This window comes from Nomascus leucogenys, chromosome 5 (genome assembly GCF_006542625.1).
Source record: "Nomascus leucogenys isolate Asia chromosome 5, Asia_NLE_v1, whole genome shotgun sequence".
In the NCBI taxonomy this organism is placed as follows: domain Eukaryota; kingdom Metazoa; phylum Chordata; class Mammalia; order Primates; family Hylobatidae; genus Nomascus; species Nomascus leucogenys.
Window position 1 is genome coordinate 32,817,006 of NC_044385.1, and position 15,710 is coordinate 32,832,715.

The following is a 15,710-nucleotide window of genomic DNA, read 5'->3' on the forward strand; positions in this document are numbered from 1 at the left end:
TGGAGTCTTTCCAAAAAAGGAGAGTACTGCACAGAACAATCAACAGAATGAGAGATGGCAAGTCTGCTTTCAGACAGATGGGGACAGAAAAGCCAAGAAAGCAAAGCACGCACTAAGCCCCTTTATACACTGAAGGAATACCAGGCACCAGAGAACAGATTCAAAACCTCGCCTGCTGAAGGGCACTCGGGTCACTGGACTGTTCCTCCACCACATACACTTTTCTTTCCTTCTTGTACCTTTTTCTCTTTCTTCCCATTTTCTTCCTCCACAGGCACAGCACCACGAAAGCAACTGCAGAATAAAGAGGCTGCCCGACCCCAGTCCCAGGGAGAAGACTTGAGCTTGCTGAATTATGGACAGCAGGTGTCACTTCCACTCCAAGACTGGGCTCCCACCACCACTGAGAAATCCTCCCCAGAGACAGAAGAAAACACAAACCTCAAATACTGATATCTCTTTTATTTTCTTTCATCATTCAAGTTTGTTCAGAACATTACAAGAGGCATGAAAGAAAAAATAATTCCATTTTTAAAACTCTGTCTGTCCAAAGTATAACATATGAAACCATGCCATTATCTCTTAGGAAACAAAAGCATTCAAAATTAATTTGGTATTAAAGTTCAAGATTCAGACTAACCTCAAAGTACGGCATGTGCAATGTTTAAGTGCAAAAAGGATTTTCATTCCAATTATTTTACAGAGATGCTGGAGTGACGTGTGCAATTTGGAATATTCAAATCCTTTAAGGTTTCTGAACTAAGTGTTTAAATGAAAACTGAAATGCTGCATAGTTTCAATGGCTTTCAATTTCCTGTTTGATCTCAGAAATATATGGATGATCTTTGCCGTGAGCTACTTCCATGATTGCAATGGCCTAGGAAAGAGCAAGACAAACAATGAGAGCCTAGAAGCCAATCTCCTCACACCTCCACCTGGGGTAACTTTAAGTTGGATCTCTCTGCTTTAAGGCACAGGATGCAAACTGGCCATTAGAGCCTATGTTTTCCGCCAGGACCTGGTTTTTTTTTTTTTTTTTTTTTTTTTTAATTTATTTATTTATTTTGAGACAGAGTCTCGCTCTGTCGCCCAGGCTGGAGTGCAGTGGTGCGATCTCGGCTCACTGCAAGCTCCGCCCCCCGGGTTCACGCCATTCTCCTGCCTCAGCCTCCCGAGTAGCTGGGACCACAGGCGCCCACCACCATGCCTGGCTAGTTTTTTGTATTTTTAGTAGAGACGGGGTTTCACCGTGTTAGCCAGGATGGTCTCGATCTCCTGACCTCGTGATACGCCTGCCTTGGCCTCTCAAAGTGCTGGGATTACAGGCGTGAGCCACCGTGCCCGACCTTGGTTTTTTTTTAAAAAAGGAGACAAGACTATCTGGTAGCCAACTCATCCAGTGTCTACTGCTGGGTAAAACATTCTGCAAAAATATCCAGCTGGAGAAACGATGTCATGAAACCGATTTCATGACATTCTCTTGCCCCAAGATTCTAGATCTTTTCAGTAAAACATGCTTTAAGGACTAATGTTTTTGATTATGTTCAACCCAGAAAATAGGTGATGCTGGCAAAGTCCATAGTGAATTTTATATCAAAGCTATTTTGATTTTTAGTTGACATTACTAACCTGCAAGATGTGGTTAAACTATTTTTCCCTTTTGAAAAGCATACTCTTTCCTTTTAATACATATTCTAAAAACTTAAAGAAAGGTAGCAGGTTTCATTGAGGGATGCTAGAGAATGTACTTAAGGTTTCTTTATAGTGAGGCAATGTAAAATGGTCAAGTTTCCAGTGGTTTAATCATTTCCTAGCTGTGCGGCCTTGGGTAATTTACTTAATCACTCTGTGCCTCATTTTCCTGAACTGTAAAACTGGAATAATACCTACCTCTCGGGGTTGTTAATTCAGATACAGTTTTTCGAACAGCACCTGGCATACAGGAAGTTTATATCAAATGTCATCTCTAAGAATGTATTTGCTCTTTTGTATTCAGCCAAATTACTCAGAGAAAAAAGTATTCCCCCGGAGAATTTTTAATGGCCTGTGACTATGACAGGCATTCCTATCTATTATATATTCTCCTCCTAGATCTCAAGCCAAGAGGAGGCAGGCCAAGTAACAGTGCAAGCCTTCGGAAATCACCTGTTTCAGGTGCCGACCCTGCCCAGGCAATCATTTCAAGACTCATGTTCCTTGCTCAGATCTGCTCCAGCCTTCATTGATCTATTACTTAATCACCTGACACACTTTGCAGTTGTGACCTAAATGGCTAATTCTCAGAAGACAAATTCCATGGTTTAAAACAGAAAATTTTGTTTTGTGCTCCCTTCCAGCCTGGTTGTGCCCTGACTCTTCTATTTGGGATGTGGGCCTTATCCCATCTTCCCAAATAGTCTATTGGGAAACTTTGGAGAAGGTGAAAGATTAGGCCTGCAGGCCCTGTCCATGGCCCCAGCATTTTATAAAGTCTCTTACAGGAGTAAATGGACTGTCCCCTAAATTACACTATATTGACTGCGAATTCCACATCACAAACAATGAGAATCAATACTTAGGATGATGACTCTGACCACCCGTGATGTGAGGGTGGGGGCCTGGCTCCTGGGCAGCACAGGGCAGTCATCAAACTGAAAGCAAATGCTGCCCAGGGGCCTGGCTCACCACCAGTTTCATCACAGCTTGAGTGGGAGGAGCTGAAGCTTTCAACTTAGACCCTCATTTGAATGAAGGCCCCACCATGTACCCTAGGCTATTACTCACTTAACCTGCTTGAACCTCACTTTCTTCATCAGGAAAGCCTCTCATTTTTGTAAGAATTCAAAGGAAAAGCACACGAGGGTCTTGATATGTAACTGGTCCTCAATGAACCGAGAGGATGATTAAGGGCATTTTAGAAACAGCAAATGCGCAATTCTAACATCCTAACCCTAACTCTCCATATCCTACCTCCTTGATTTCACCACAATTGGGGGTCAACATTCTGAAAATCCTAAAGGGCAAACAAATGGAGAATTCCTCCAGGTACAGGCTGGACCTGTGATCACGGTCAGCCCTCTGGATGTGTGCACCCATTCCCTTCGAGGAAGGCCTGGACACAAGCACAGCAGAGGTGCACTCTCTCACTCCACCCTCACCTGCAGGACCCACCCCCGCTGCTCCCACGGCAAGAGGGTGGGTGAGAACTGCTCACCCTCCACTGCTTCAGCCATTCAGCCTGGTGAGGCATGAAGGAGGTGCGCTAAGGAGGGCCGTCTGGCCACGGGGAATCCTAAGGCCGAGTTACAGACATACCTTCTTCAGAGCTTTCTCCCCTGCGGCTTTGTGTTCCAGGCCCATGTAGAGTCTCCCTAGCTTCAACCACATGGAGGCCACGTTGAGGGAGTACAAAGGATAGTGCTTACTAGAACAAGAGAAGAGACAACAGGCCACCATGTCAGCGGCTACTGAGCCACCCCACAGGCTGGGCGCAGTAAGCCGGAGGCTGCCATGCTTAGGGCCAACCTCTGCCCACCAGTGGCCTCTCCAAATCCCACCAGGGTTTGGGTGGACAGGGTGGATGCTGCCACCCTGCCGAATCATTGCAGACGTTGTTCATTATTTGTAGTTTGTGTGTTTCTGAAAAGCTACATAACAACTGCAGGAGAAATCCTATTCAAAAGCATTTGTAAATACAACCTTCAATGACAGTCCAGATTTTTATATTTCAGATATACCCAGAGGAAGACCCTGGGAAAACAGCTTGTGAAGTAAATGTCCCATTTTTGAAGGCAGCAATTAGGCCTATCACCTTAGGTACTCAGACACACACCCACCCACCAAACCCCCACACACCCCAATGTGTCTTAAGACCCCAGCTTTCTGTCACACTATGATATGGGTTGGTTTAGCAAAACTGTAAGTGCTCTGAAGTCAGAACACTTCCTGTGTCTTCTGGATGTTCTTTCCCCATTGTCCAGCAGGGGCTTTAGATACAGCAGGTGTTCTCTCTGGCTGTACCTGAAGGCTGACTGATGGGGTCTGCCTGGGAAACAGCCATTTCCCTAGGAACAGGGCCCACAGGCAGCTGGTACAAGCCAGTGTGTGTGTTTACGTGTGTGTAAGAGGTATTTATTTAAAGGCTAGGCTGTTCCACTCTGTGTCTCCTGAAAGTCAGTCCAAAAAGACATGTTCTAGCCGTATTCCTGGGCAGGAGGTAGCCCTGGGACCCATGGCCCCACAGAAGACCGGAGCTGGGCTTCCGGGAGGGGCTCACGCAGATAAAGATGGGTCTAGCACAGCAAGGCCCTGCTGGGAGAACCATAGGGCTGGGATGCTGTCTGTCTGCTCCTCTCTCCCTACAGATCTCACACAGAGAACTGTGCATGAGGCCAGTGGACTTCCTCACACACTCCAGAGAAAGGGAAGGTTTGAGTTTATCCCCAATTTAACAAATTGTTTCCAAGAGCAGATTTTAAGAGCTGGCTTCCTTTGGGCTCCCCCTGCTGGCTAATCAGGGCACAGTGGGGTAAGTAGAGGGTGGAGTGGGCAGTGGACATTCAGACCAGACACAACCTTCACAAACCCTAATCTCGGAAGTGGAAGGAGACTGAGGGCTTCTGAAACTCCTGAGAAACACCTGGGATGCTTCTGGAACACAGATTTCTGGGTCTAATGCCCAGCGACCCTGATTCACTTGGCCCACTTGGTGTTGGACGTACCCTGTAAATGTATAACATCAATGCCTTTAAAAAGAGCTCCAGTGATCCCATCTAGGCCACCTCAGCCCTGAAGGGTCTAGTCCGAGTCAGATGACAAAGCCACAACTTCCGTCTGTCACCCACTTGTAGGTTTAGTAACCCTCTCAGGCAGGAAATCTCTCCATGGCTAATATTCATTATTACTACAAATTAAAAAGCGATTTTTTTTTTCTTTTTTTCAAACCTGGGGTGGGGAGGTTAGATAGCCATGGTCAACCCACTGGTCCCAGAGCTTCCCCATTTGCAAACTGGGGCTGTAATTTGAAAAAGCAAAAGAAGGGGATGGTGTAACGATGAAAAGCAGGGTTTCTGAGACCACCACTTAGTAATTAAATTTGGAAGTGGTGGATGGGAAAAGAAGCAAACTAGTGGCTTCTCAAAATTAGCTTGAGTTAACTGCTATGGATATGGCCCTGGATGGACCTGGGAGGGATCTTGCCCCAGTATCCGCTGCATAACCTCAACCTGTCTCCTCGGGATGGTGGTGACAACAGGCCTGACTCGGGAGCAGTGCCCTGCACCAGCACCTCCAGATGTGGATGCAGCGAACAGGCAGCTGCGCTAAGCAAGTCTCAGCAATGGGCAGGAAGACGACACTATCGTATACATCCTGAACAACCAAATTCCACTCTGTGAATGATCAGAACAGCCTCTGCAATCACCTGTAGGGCTTAATGATTTTCTGTCCGTATTGCAGAGCTCCTTCCCAGTCCTGCATGTACAAGCAGACACCCATGGCCTGGTACATCATGTGCAACATGTACACGTTACTGTCCTCAAACACAGAGCTCATCTTCTCCTGGCTGAGCTCGCAGATCTCCAGCAGCTCACTAGGGGGTGCTGTGGAGTCAAGGAAACAGCCACCGGGCCCAAGCTGCCTGGAGGCTTCCCCCCAGGCTGGGTTCAAGGAGTTCTTTAGTCCACTCCACTCTCACCCTTACCCCATGAAAAAGTAACTTACAGAAAGCCAAGCAAAAGTGAAAGGAATTACATTTCTCCAGAAAAAACAAATGAAAACCTGAAGATTGGAACCGCTCAACTCAAGAATTTTAGCCACAGGGTCCAGACCCCTAGTTCTGATGTAAACAGTGTTGATTAAAATCACGATTCTAATCAAATTCAAATCCTCACCCAAGTTGGAACCCTGAGCACGACTCTCACTGTGGCAAAGTTCTTTCTTATGCTGAGAAACAATGTGACTTTCTCTCATTTCCTCTCACTGGTTTTAAATTCTACCCTCTGAAGGGTAGTACAAATCGAATCCCTTTTCAACTCCCAAGAAAATGCTACAATACAATGGTTAAGAACATGGATTCTGATAGTTAGAGCTGGGACAACATCCTAGATCCTACCACCATCAGCTGTGTCCTTTGGGCAAACTACTTAATATCTATCAGGCTGTTTCCTCATCTGCTGCATGGCAGTGAGCAAAGTCCCTGCTCAGAGTGTGCCAGTGAGGATTGCTGAAATAAGCAAGGCCCTTGGCACTGTGGCCTGCCCAAAGTAAAATACCCAATGCACAAGGCCATGAAGGCTCTGTCCTTCACGGTCCTCCACCACATGGGGCTCCCAGCCAAACTAGCCAAATAAGGGGAAATAAGATCATACAACTCCAATGCGCTGGACACCACATCGTGGGTGGTCAGTACGCCTTTACACATTTACTAGGAGACATTCCTCCTTTGGTTTTCAGAATCTTAAATCCATCCTTCTCCTGCTCCCTCTTTCCAACTTCCCACCTTGTCTTGTTGGCGAGGGATAATAAGCTATCAGGGCAGTTGTAAAGGATATATTTATAGTGCTTGGCCCTCCGGAACTCTTCAATGACGTTGCGTGCATATCTGACCATGTCTCGGATGGCTTCTGCCTTTGGGGGATCACTGAGCTTCCGGATTTCCACCTTGGCCTTATCCTGAAGGAAATGTCCACAAGGGCAAGGTGTTACCGCCCATGGAAACCACACTGATAGGGAAACCTCTCATCGAATACACATTCCCACACAGCGGTCGACACTGACCCCTTCCAAGGTTACAAAAGAATGAAAGGAAATCAGGCAATGCATCTAAAGAAATTCAGTACTCCATTACCTTTTCACAGAAACAAAACGAAAAAATTAATTTTCTAGATACTCCTTATCTAAAATGTGTTGGCTATGGGCAGATATACGTGTTTACACATCTACGAATCAAGACACTAGAATAAGGAAGGATGGCATTGACAGAACAATTTGGAAAATGCCAGGGAAATTTCCACATATTCTGGTGAACAGGTTGGAAAACCTAAAGATTATACTCATGTGCTTTCCCCCCTCCTCCTTTGAGCAGTTTGGCTCTTTCTTGTTTCTTTTCAAGAAAGAGCAGTTTGGCAGACCTTTCTCCTGTTTGTACGGTGTAATGGAAATGTTTTCTTTAGCTACTAGGAGCAGGTCTGAACAGAGACCTGGTCTAACTGGATTCCCTCTGGCTGTCTTTGTAAGGAGGGTTTAAAGGGTCAAAAAGATCCTAGAGGAGATCCGCCAAGTCAGACAAGCTCTTCGGCAGAGAGGTCCTGAGATCAGAGTGCAGTCACCGCTCTTGCCCAATGAACAACCTTACCTTGTCCTTGGTGGTGCACTCCTGGCACTCACAGGTAAAGAAATAAGAATCTCTTAACCGGTCATTTCTATCTTCCGTTGGGTACAGGAGATCAATATAGCTGGTAAAAACCTACAGGGTCCAAAAAGATAAAGCTTCAGTCTGCTACAGGTAAACTCAATCCTCATCATTCCCGTGCCTTTGCAGTCACCTGCGGTGGTATCCATGCAGGGGCGGAGGATAAGGTGGGCTGCAGTGGAGGAATGTGCTGTTTGCTTTAAGGCACCGAATTCCTGAACTGAGCAGCCACCTGACATTGGCTTTCTCTGGAAAGCGTTCACTAGTCCACAGCTGAACTGGGAGCTGAAGCCAAGGTGCAGGTTAGTGGAAAAAGTCTGAAGAATCAAAGAGTCCTTAAAACAGTGTCCTGGAGGCTTCAGCAGATCCCTGCCTCCCTCAGCTGCCTCTGCCTGGCCTTCATGTAGTTTCATATTTCACTACCTGAGACGGCACAAATGCTTCATTGCCATCATCACTGGATGCTGCGTGCAGGGGAGGGCATGAGCACGCATACGCCACACACATGCAGCTAAGTTCTCCTTCTCCTCACATCAACTGGCAATGGAGCAAGAGGCTCCACTCGGTGGGCTGGGACCCACAGCTCTGGGGGGCCAGCAGAGGGTGAACACAACTTCTAGGACATCAGAATGCTGTGGCCTGGCCCAGCGGGCAGCTCCTGATCCTGCAGGGCAGGGAGCTTGGAAAGTCCTTACCTTTGGTTCATGGGGCTCCACCGTCCTTGCCTTTTCCTAATGGGGTCTGTAACTAAGACTTGGAGCATATGGAGAAGACCAGCATTTAGATGTCCATTATCTACTCACTGGGACAGCACTGGCTGCTCATCCCACACAATCAGGCAAATGTCTGACTGAACAGATGGATTTCACGAAGCCGCTAGCGTGCCAGTGACCACGGGCACCACCAGGCAGGCAGGGGAGGACACGCGCAGGGCTGGGTGCTAAGCTCTCCCCAGCCCGTGGGGAGGTACTGGACATGTTGCAGCTTACCCCGAAACCCTGGGGAATGGGTTTCTCCTTCTCTGAAGGGTAAGTAATCCCCAAAGCACTGACTTCCCAAAAATGGGTTACTGCGTTTCAGATCCGGGAGAACATGAGGGCAAAAGGAAACCGCAGCCACCCCTGCCCTGCCTCACACCGCAAGAGCCTGCCGACGATCTCTGTAATGACTGACACACAGTGCAACATACGGAAGCTTCCAGAAGATGGCGACAAAGGCCACTCCAGTACCACTGCTCACAGCCAGACTGAGCCAGCCTAGGTGACAACCCGCTCACCTCTGCAGTCAGCCCACAGGCGCACTGGAGCCTGGGTGACTGCATTCTGACTGGCTGCAATTATCTGTTGCAAGAAAGGCTTCAGGGCAGTCTCCACAAGACCTCTGGAAACTCGGATACCCCAGCCGAAAGGGGACACACCCTCATCATAATGGATTTAGCTGAAGGTAGAAGGGCCAACCTGCCTGCACCTTGGGCTTCAGCTCCCAGTGCAGCTGTGGATTAGTGAGCGCCTTCCAGAGAAAGCAAAGCACTTCTCATTCAGCACACTGACAGTTACACTTTACACTTCAAATATCCAGGCATGCAACGTAAAATAGCATTACAAATTGCTAAACTGAAATTTAACCTAAGTGTGTGATTACAAGTTCCTAAAAACTCATGTGTCTTGCTGGGAATTTACTTAAGAACACAGAGCATACTACAGCAATCCACCAGGCCAGCCCTTCCCAGGTGAGACGTCTCATGAAGTTGTCAGGAATCACACACAGGAAGGGAACAGGGAATCGCGGGGCAGGTGATGGGAAAGCGGGTTCTCTCCACATCCTGAAGCTGAGGAGGGAAACTAAGGTGCCCCTTGGCCACAGACTGCCTTGACTTCTCCTGTTACTGCATATACCTGGACCTTTGATTTAGATTCCTAAAAAGTGAACTGCGACCTGAAGTTCAGATGTGGAACTGCTAGAACACGAAATTCTGATGTGTCTCTTGGAGTGCCAGCTCTTTAGCTATTGCTGCGTCGCTTGCTTTCTTTTGCTTTGGACCTTCGCGGGATGGTGGGGAACAAGCAAGAATTCACCAAAACAATAAAATAAAATAAAATAAAATAAAATAAAATAAAATAAAGCTCAGTTGTTTGGCAATAGGGATACAGAGACTCTAAAGATAATCAAAAGTTTGACTGTGGTCATTTTGGTAGTAAATGTCTTCTTCCTCTCTAAATCTCTATAAAGCTTTATGAGAAATTTGACTCAAATTTATTACTTCCTGTTTTTCTTGACCAGAGATGGAAATGGTAAGCACAAAACAGAAGCCCCAAAGTGTGGGAATCTAAGCTACAGGTCACAAATCTGATCACCGACTCCTCGAGAGCCTGGGGGCAGACTCAACTAAACTGCTGGAGGCATTCACAGCTCATACTGTCAAGTGACACTGCAGGGATCTGTCCACATTGCCTTTTAAAAGAGCAGTCTCAAGCCCCCTGCTGCAGCCACCCATAGCCATGAACTCACCTCCTCTCCTGTCTTGATTTCCTGTACAGCTCTGACTTCTGCCAGGGTCCCTTTGTAGGTCACAATGACATTGGGGCAACAGCTATGATTCATCAATGCAACGCTGTCAGTCAGAAGAGAAAACCCAGTTTTTAAAATGAGATAGGCAGACTGTTTAGTCTCCTTCACTACTTATTTGCTAAGTCAGAGGAGCTGAATCTTTGCAAGACATTTTTAAAAAATCTAATAGTTGGCTATCATATTCTAAGAGGTTGTTCTGCATGCATTGATAATCCTATCTACCATCTACGACTTTCACCATATTAAAAACTGAAATCCACAATTCAAGTACTATCTAAGCCAAAACCAAAAAACACACAACAGCAAAAACAACAAATGCCACAAATACTCCTTCCTGATAGAATGCAGCTCTCAGAACCCAATACCCACAGCTAATTGCTACTCCACTATACACTGTCAAAGACAGGTGCGTTGTCGTTTTCAAGCAGCTTTTTGTATTAGTGGATTATTTCTCACATGTTTTTTTCAGATGTTGAGAAATGCCAGCTTCCTAAGGGAGGAAGGGTGTGTGATCCCCTGAGAGACCCGGAGACACCCGTCTGAGTTTCTCTGCACCTCAATTTCCTCATCTGGAAAATTGGGACATTACTGCTCCTGCTGCTCACTGTCTGCTTTTCAGGGACAGCGAGAAGGAGAGAGAGAGATTCGCCTATGCGAGGTGCTTTGAGCTTTCTGATTATATCAAGGTCAAAGTTCTGAGAACAGAAATTTCTAAACTACAGGGAAAAAGTGCTTGATCTCTGAAAATGCTGCCTTTGAAATCACAATGCCGATATGATTTCAGCCCAAAGGGATTTTTTCCCCCAATTAAAACTGCCCAGAAACTGGGGCTCATGCTTCTACGGGCACTCACAGCCATGTGTGTCATTGCTCTGGTGGCCAATGTCACCTCCCTGACCCTCCAGAGACCACAGCCCCTCTCCTGCTTGCTCCGAGAATACAAAAAGGGAAAGGGGTTTCGAAGCCTGATGAGGATGAACTGCCCCAGGCTGGCTATGGCCAAGTGCACTCCCCCACCTCCTGGTTGCTAAAGGCCTAAGCAAAGTATGTGGTTGGCCTGGTGCCTGAGATAAACAGGTAGCAACTTCCTGGTCTTGACCTTGGGGAGGGCCACCTCTGCACTGCACCAAGGCCCACTTGGCTTCCTGGAAAGTGATGCCCAAGGAATCAGGCCCTAGGAAATCAAATAAACAAATGCATCGAAAGGCAGTTGTATTAAAATAAAAGCACATTTCTAAACCATCTTGTGGAAGTATTAAATAGTTCAAGGCAGACTCGAGTATCTCTTTAATGAAGGTGGGGGAAATGCAGTAAGGCAAAGACCCTAAAACAACGCATGTTCTTGGTATCATAATTCTGGTATCATAATTCTGTTGGCAACCACTGACAGGTGTGAATCCTCAAAGAACCTCACTCTTTTTTTTTTTTTTTTTTTTGAGATGGAGTCTTGCTCTGTTGTCCAGGCTGGAGTGCAGTGGCGTGATCTCAGCTCACTGCAACCTCCACCTCCTGGGTTCAAGTGATTCTGCTGCCTCAGCCTCCTGAGTAGCTGGGATTACAGGTGTGCGCCACCATGCCCAGCTAATTTTTGTATTTTTAGTAGAGACAGGGTTTCACCATGTTGGTCAGGCTGGTCTCCAACTCCTGACCTTGTGATCTGCCCGCTTCGGCCTCCCAAAGTGCTGGGATTATAGGTGTGAGCCACCACGCCCAGCAGCACCTCTTAATCTTTTAGTCTTTTAAGATACTGAGAACAGAGACATTCCATAGTTCATTTCAGTTATAAAGGTGTCAATACACAGCTTCTTCAGTGGGTCCAATGCCTTCTTTTTCTCCTGCCTTTTCCCAGGGGCCAAAGTTTAAAAAAAAAAAAAAAAAAAGCTTCTTTCCTCTCCTCTGGACTACCAGAATTCCAACTGCAGATGATGCCATTTTGGCCCCAAGGACAAATATTACATGAACAAACTTTTTAGTCTCTCCGGTTCAAGTAAGCCCATGACAGCTGCTCACAAGACACAGACCATACAGATTCTTCTCTTTCTGAACTACACAATGCACAGCGTCTAGCAGAGACGCACATAGCTAAGGGCAGGCACATCACTCAGGGCAAATGCATGAGTGTTAAGGGTTTCCTACCTATGTGGCAACCTACAGGCAAAGGCCCCTGCAGTATATGTTAAGCAGCCTCCCTCTAGATAGAACTTACCTACAATGTGGATTAATTTGGAGGGTGGGGGGATGCATGATGAATTCCTTGGCTCTATCTCTGAAGCAAGGGTTTGATTTCAGGGACTGAAGCATTTTGGAAATACGCATTCCATGAGACAGACAAAGGCAAAATCATTCTTGGCAATCCATTAAAGTCAGATCTATAAAGATCTCCATTTGTCAACTGGCTAGCCTTTGCTGAATTACTCAAGTATTCTTCAAGTCCAGAGAAAATCCTATAGTTCTTTGAAATTTTTATCTGGCCCACTACTTCAGCATATTCTCCCTCCAAATTGTGCTGTTTCTGTACTGGTATTTATCAAAAAGGACAGATGGAGAAGAAGCTCATATATTCTGTACTCAAGCTTGTGGCCAATTCTTGGTTGGCAATTAATGTTTCAGTTTGAGCATAAGAAATGGAAAGATTTCCAGAACCACAGATAGGCAGAAAGCAAATTTCTCAGCAGGGCATGAGCTGTTCCTTCTAAGCACACTATAAAATATTCTTTAATAACAGCTCTCTGCCTAGCAGGACTTAACAAGCAACTGTTCTCTTAACTACTACCTTTGGATCCTTAAGTGTAGGGGAAATATTTTGAAACCTGGCAGATTAAAAAGCTGTTTTAATTCACTTGGAGTTTCATGTCTGCCACATGCAGTTAGGTGGGTTATTTAAAAATGAAAAAAAAAATCAAATTAGTGTTAAGTAAGTAAAAAGGAAAGAAATGAAGTCAAACTCAGCCTACTCAGGAAATATCGCTGATCCCAAATGAGAAAGTTCTTCATCTTCAATTGTGAAGCCATTACAGTTAACCTGCAGCAAGAAAAAGGGAGAAAGGAAAAAAATGAGCTGGAGCTTCTCTCTGGGTAGAGATCATTATTAACAATTTTGACCTTTAACAAATAAGGAAGATGTTTTGGTGTGGTGGTTTTAAAACCTTTCTTTTGCCCATGTTATCGTTCAAACAAAATTTACTTATCAGTTCCATGCATAAACAAACAAGCAGAATTGTGATGAATCCCTTAGTGTAGCCTACCTACCATCTAAATACAGTGGCCCAGGCATGCCGAAGACCCCCAAGACTCTGAGGCCTGACATTTGCACATCTGCATGGGAGTTAAGATACCTGGAGTCTAATCTCAATTCTGCTACAGCTTTGTTATATGATCGTGAGCCTATCACTGAATCACTGTGTCTTTAAAGAAAAGAATCAGCCGGGCGCGGTGGCTCACGCTTGTAATCCCAGCACTTTGGGAGGCCGAGGCGGGCGGATCACAAGGTCAGGAGATCGAGACCACGGTGAAACCCCGTCTCTACTAAAAATACAAAAAAATTAGCTGGGTGTGGTGGGGGGCGCCTGTAGTCCCAGCTACTCGGAGAGGCTGAGGCAGGAGAATGGCGTGAACCCGGGAGGCGGAGCTTGCAGTGAGCCGAGATTGCGCCACTGCACTCCAGCCTGGGCGACAGAGTGAGACTCCATCTCAAAAAAAAAGAAAAGAAAAGAAAAGAAAAGAATCAATCCAGCTGGGCATGGTAGCTCACGGCTGTAATCTCAGCACTTTGGGAAGCTGAGGTGGGCGGATCACCTGAGGTTGGGAGTTCAAAACCAGGCTGACCAACATGGAGAAACCCCATCTCTACTAAAAAAAATACAAAATTATCCAGGTGTGGTGGCACATGCCTGTAATCCCAGCTACTCAGGAGGCTGAGGCAGGAGAATCATCTGAACCCAGGAGGCAGAGGCTGCAGTAAGCCGAGATTGCACCATTGCACTCCAGCCTGGGCAACAACAGTGAAACTCTGTCTCAAAAAAAAAGGAATCAATCCAATGCTCATCTCATAAGGTGAGGTGGTAAATATGAAGCCCTTATTCATCTAATCTAATTGCTATCCCTCTCTCTGTTAGGGAGGCAGAGGGATTGAGGGCTTAAAGCTGAGGCACTGAGACCTTGCCTTTCAAGTCTCAGCCAAATCACCTACAGGCCACCTTCTCACCCTTTAAAAGAAACGTTGTACGGGCCCGCTGGCTCACGCCTGTAATCCCAGCACTTTGGGAGGCCAAGGTGGGCAGATCACCTGAGGTCAGGAGTTCAAGATCAGCCTGGCCAACATGGTGAAACCCTGTCTCTACTAAAAATACAAAAATTAGCCGGGCCTGGTAGCATGCACCTGTAATCCCAGCTGCTCCAACTACTCGGGAGGCTGAGGCAGGAAGATCACTTGAACCTGGGAGGTGGAGGTTGCAGTGAGCCGAGATTGCACCACTGCACTCCAGCCTGGACGACAGTGTGAGACTCCATCTCAAAAAAAAAAAAAAAGAAAAAAGAAATGTTGCATAGAAAAATACCAAGGGCAACTTTCACCATTCTGGAAGCCTAACTTAGAACAAGCAGGCTGAAAATGAGGACTATACATGCCTAACTTATGTACTGTTTTATAAACTCATTCTTTCCACAGATATGTACTGGGAGCCCTTACATGCTGGGCACTGTGCACAGAAAGACAAACAGGCTGAAAATTTGTGGCCTCAAAGAAAATCAGACTATTAGGAGACAATTCGTTAGGTGATCTTCATATGTCTCTAAAATTTCAGCACTGGAAGAAAACTCAGACTCTACTTTTTAGAGGACGAAACTGAAGTCAGAGAGGAACAATGATTTGTCCACAGTCACAAAGCTACTTGGTGACAAAGGCTGAGACCCCTGCTTGTCCCACGCTGCTATGAAGTCTCTGTCCGTGAGGCACTCACATTGAACGATTCCACCCCACTCTCTTCTGCACTTGGAGACACTGCACTGTTACAATTCAGGCCAACAGATGGGCTTTGTAAAACTAGCATCCTCTGAGCACTCACTCTGGGCCAGGCACTGTGCTAGGTACTCCAGATTTACCATCCCATAAATCTGCAGTATCACTATTGCATTACTACAGCAACTCATTTTACAGATGTGAAAATTGAGGCTCAGGAAGATTCAATGATTAAGTGACTTGCTCAAGGACACGTAAATAATAAGTGGCAGAAAAGGAGTCAGAATTCAGACTAGGCATTCTGAACAGCAACGCTGGTTTCTTCACACTATACCATGTTCCTTCTAAAATTGGTCAGATCTACTAAATGCTAATGTGGTTATTTTGCTTAACATTAAAGGGCCAAACGCAGGGGCTTGAAAATCTTGGTATACAAAGCAATAAGAGCTCTTGGTATACAAAGCAATAAGAGCTATATGATGGGTTTGACTTAAAGTATTTACAATTCAACACAAAAAGCAGAAAATGGGAGGGTACAGTGGATTAGTAAAATAATACACAGCCTTTGAAATCCTGGGAGTTGGGCATTTGTAAGTAGAAGACTTGGCATACTATTTCTTGTGCCAACTCCAAGTACCCTGACCAATTCTGTCATACAGACATTGACTAACAACCATTAACCAATGACCATCAACCAACATTAGGTAAGAGTAAATTAAAGTTTTCATTCATTCAACAAAATTACCGGAGCATGACCTGTATCTGGTATTATACTGGGTTCTAAATGATCTATGT

At 45.8% G+C, this 15,710-nt stretch overlaps 1 protein-coding gene across 2 annotated transcripts in view; it reads right to left on the reverse strand.

The window, feature by feature from the left end:
- Nucleotides 1-442: 442 nt before the first annotated feature.
- SMYD2 (SET and MYND domain containing 2) overlaps nucleotides 443-15,710 on the reverse strand; it is a 56,793-nt gene continuing 41,525 nt past the window's right edge. The window contains exons 6-12 of one of the 2 annotated variants that reach the window (XM_012506609.2): nucleotides 12,913-12,980; nucleotides 9,899-10,001; nucleotides 7,334-7,444; nucleotides 6,531-6,651; nucleotides 5,402-5,576; nucleotides 3,295-3,403; nucleotides 443-877 (exon numbers count right to left, since the gene is read on the reverse strand). In XM_012506609.2, coding sequence (XP_012362063.2) covers nucleotides 797-877; nucleotides 3,295-3,403; nucleotides 5,402-5,576; nucleotides 6,531-6,651; nucleotides 7,334-7,444; nucleotides 9,899-10,001; nucleotides 12,913-12,980 — 768 coding nt within the window. In that variant the 3' untranslated portion in view covers nucleotides 443-796. The remainder of the gene's footprint in view (nucleotides 878-3,294; nucleotides 3,404-5,401; nucleotides 5,577-6,530; nucleotides 6,652-7,333; nucleotides 7,445-9,898; nucleotides 10,002-12,912; nucleotides 12,981-15,710) is intronic. The other variant, XM_030812881.1, reaches the window with a different exon arrangement.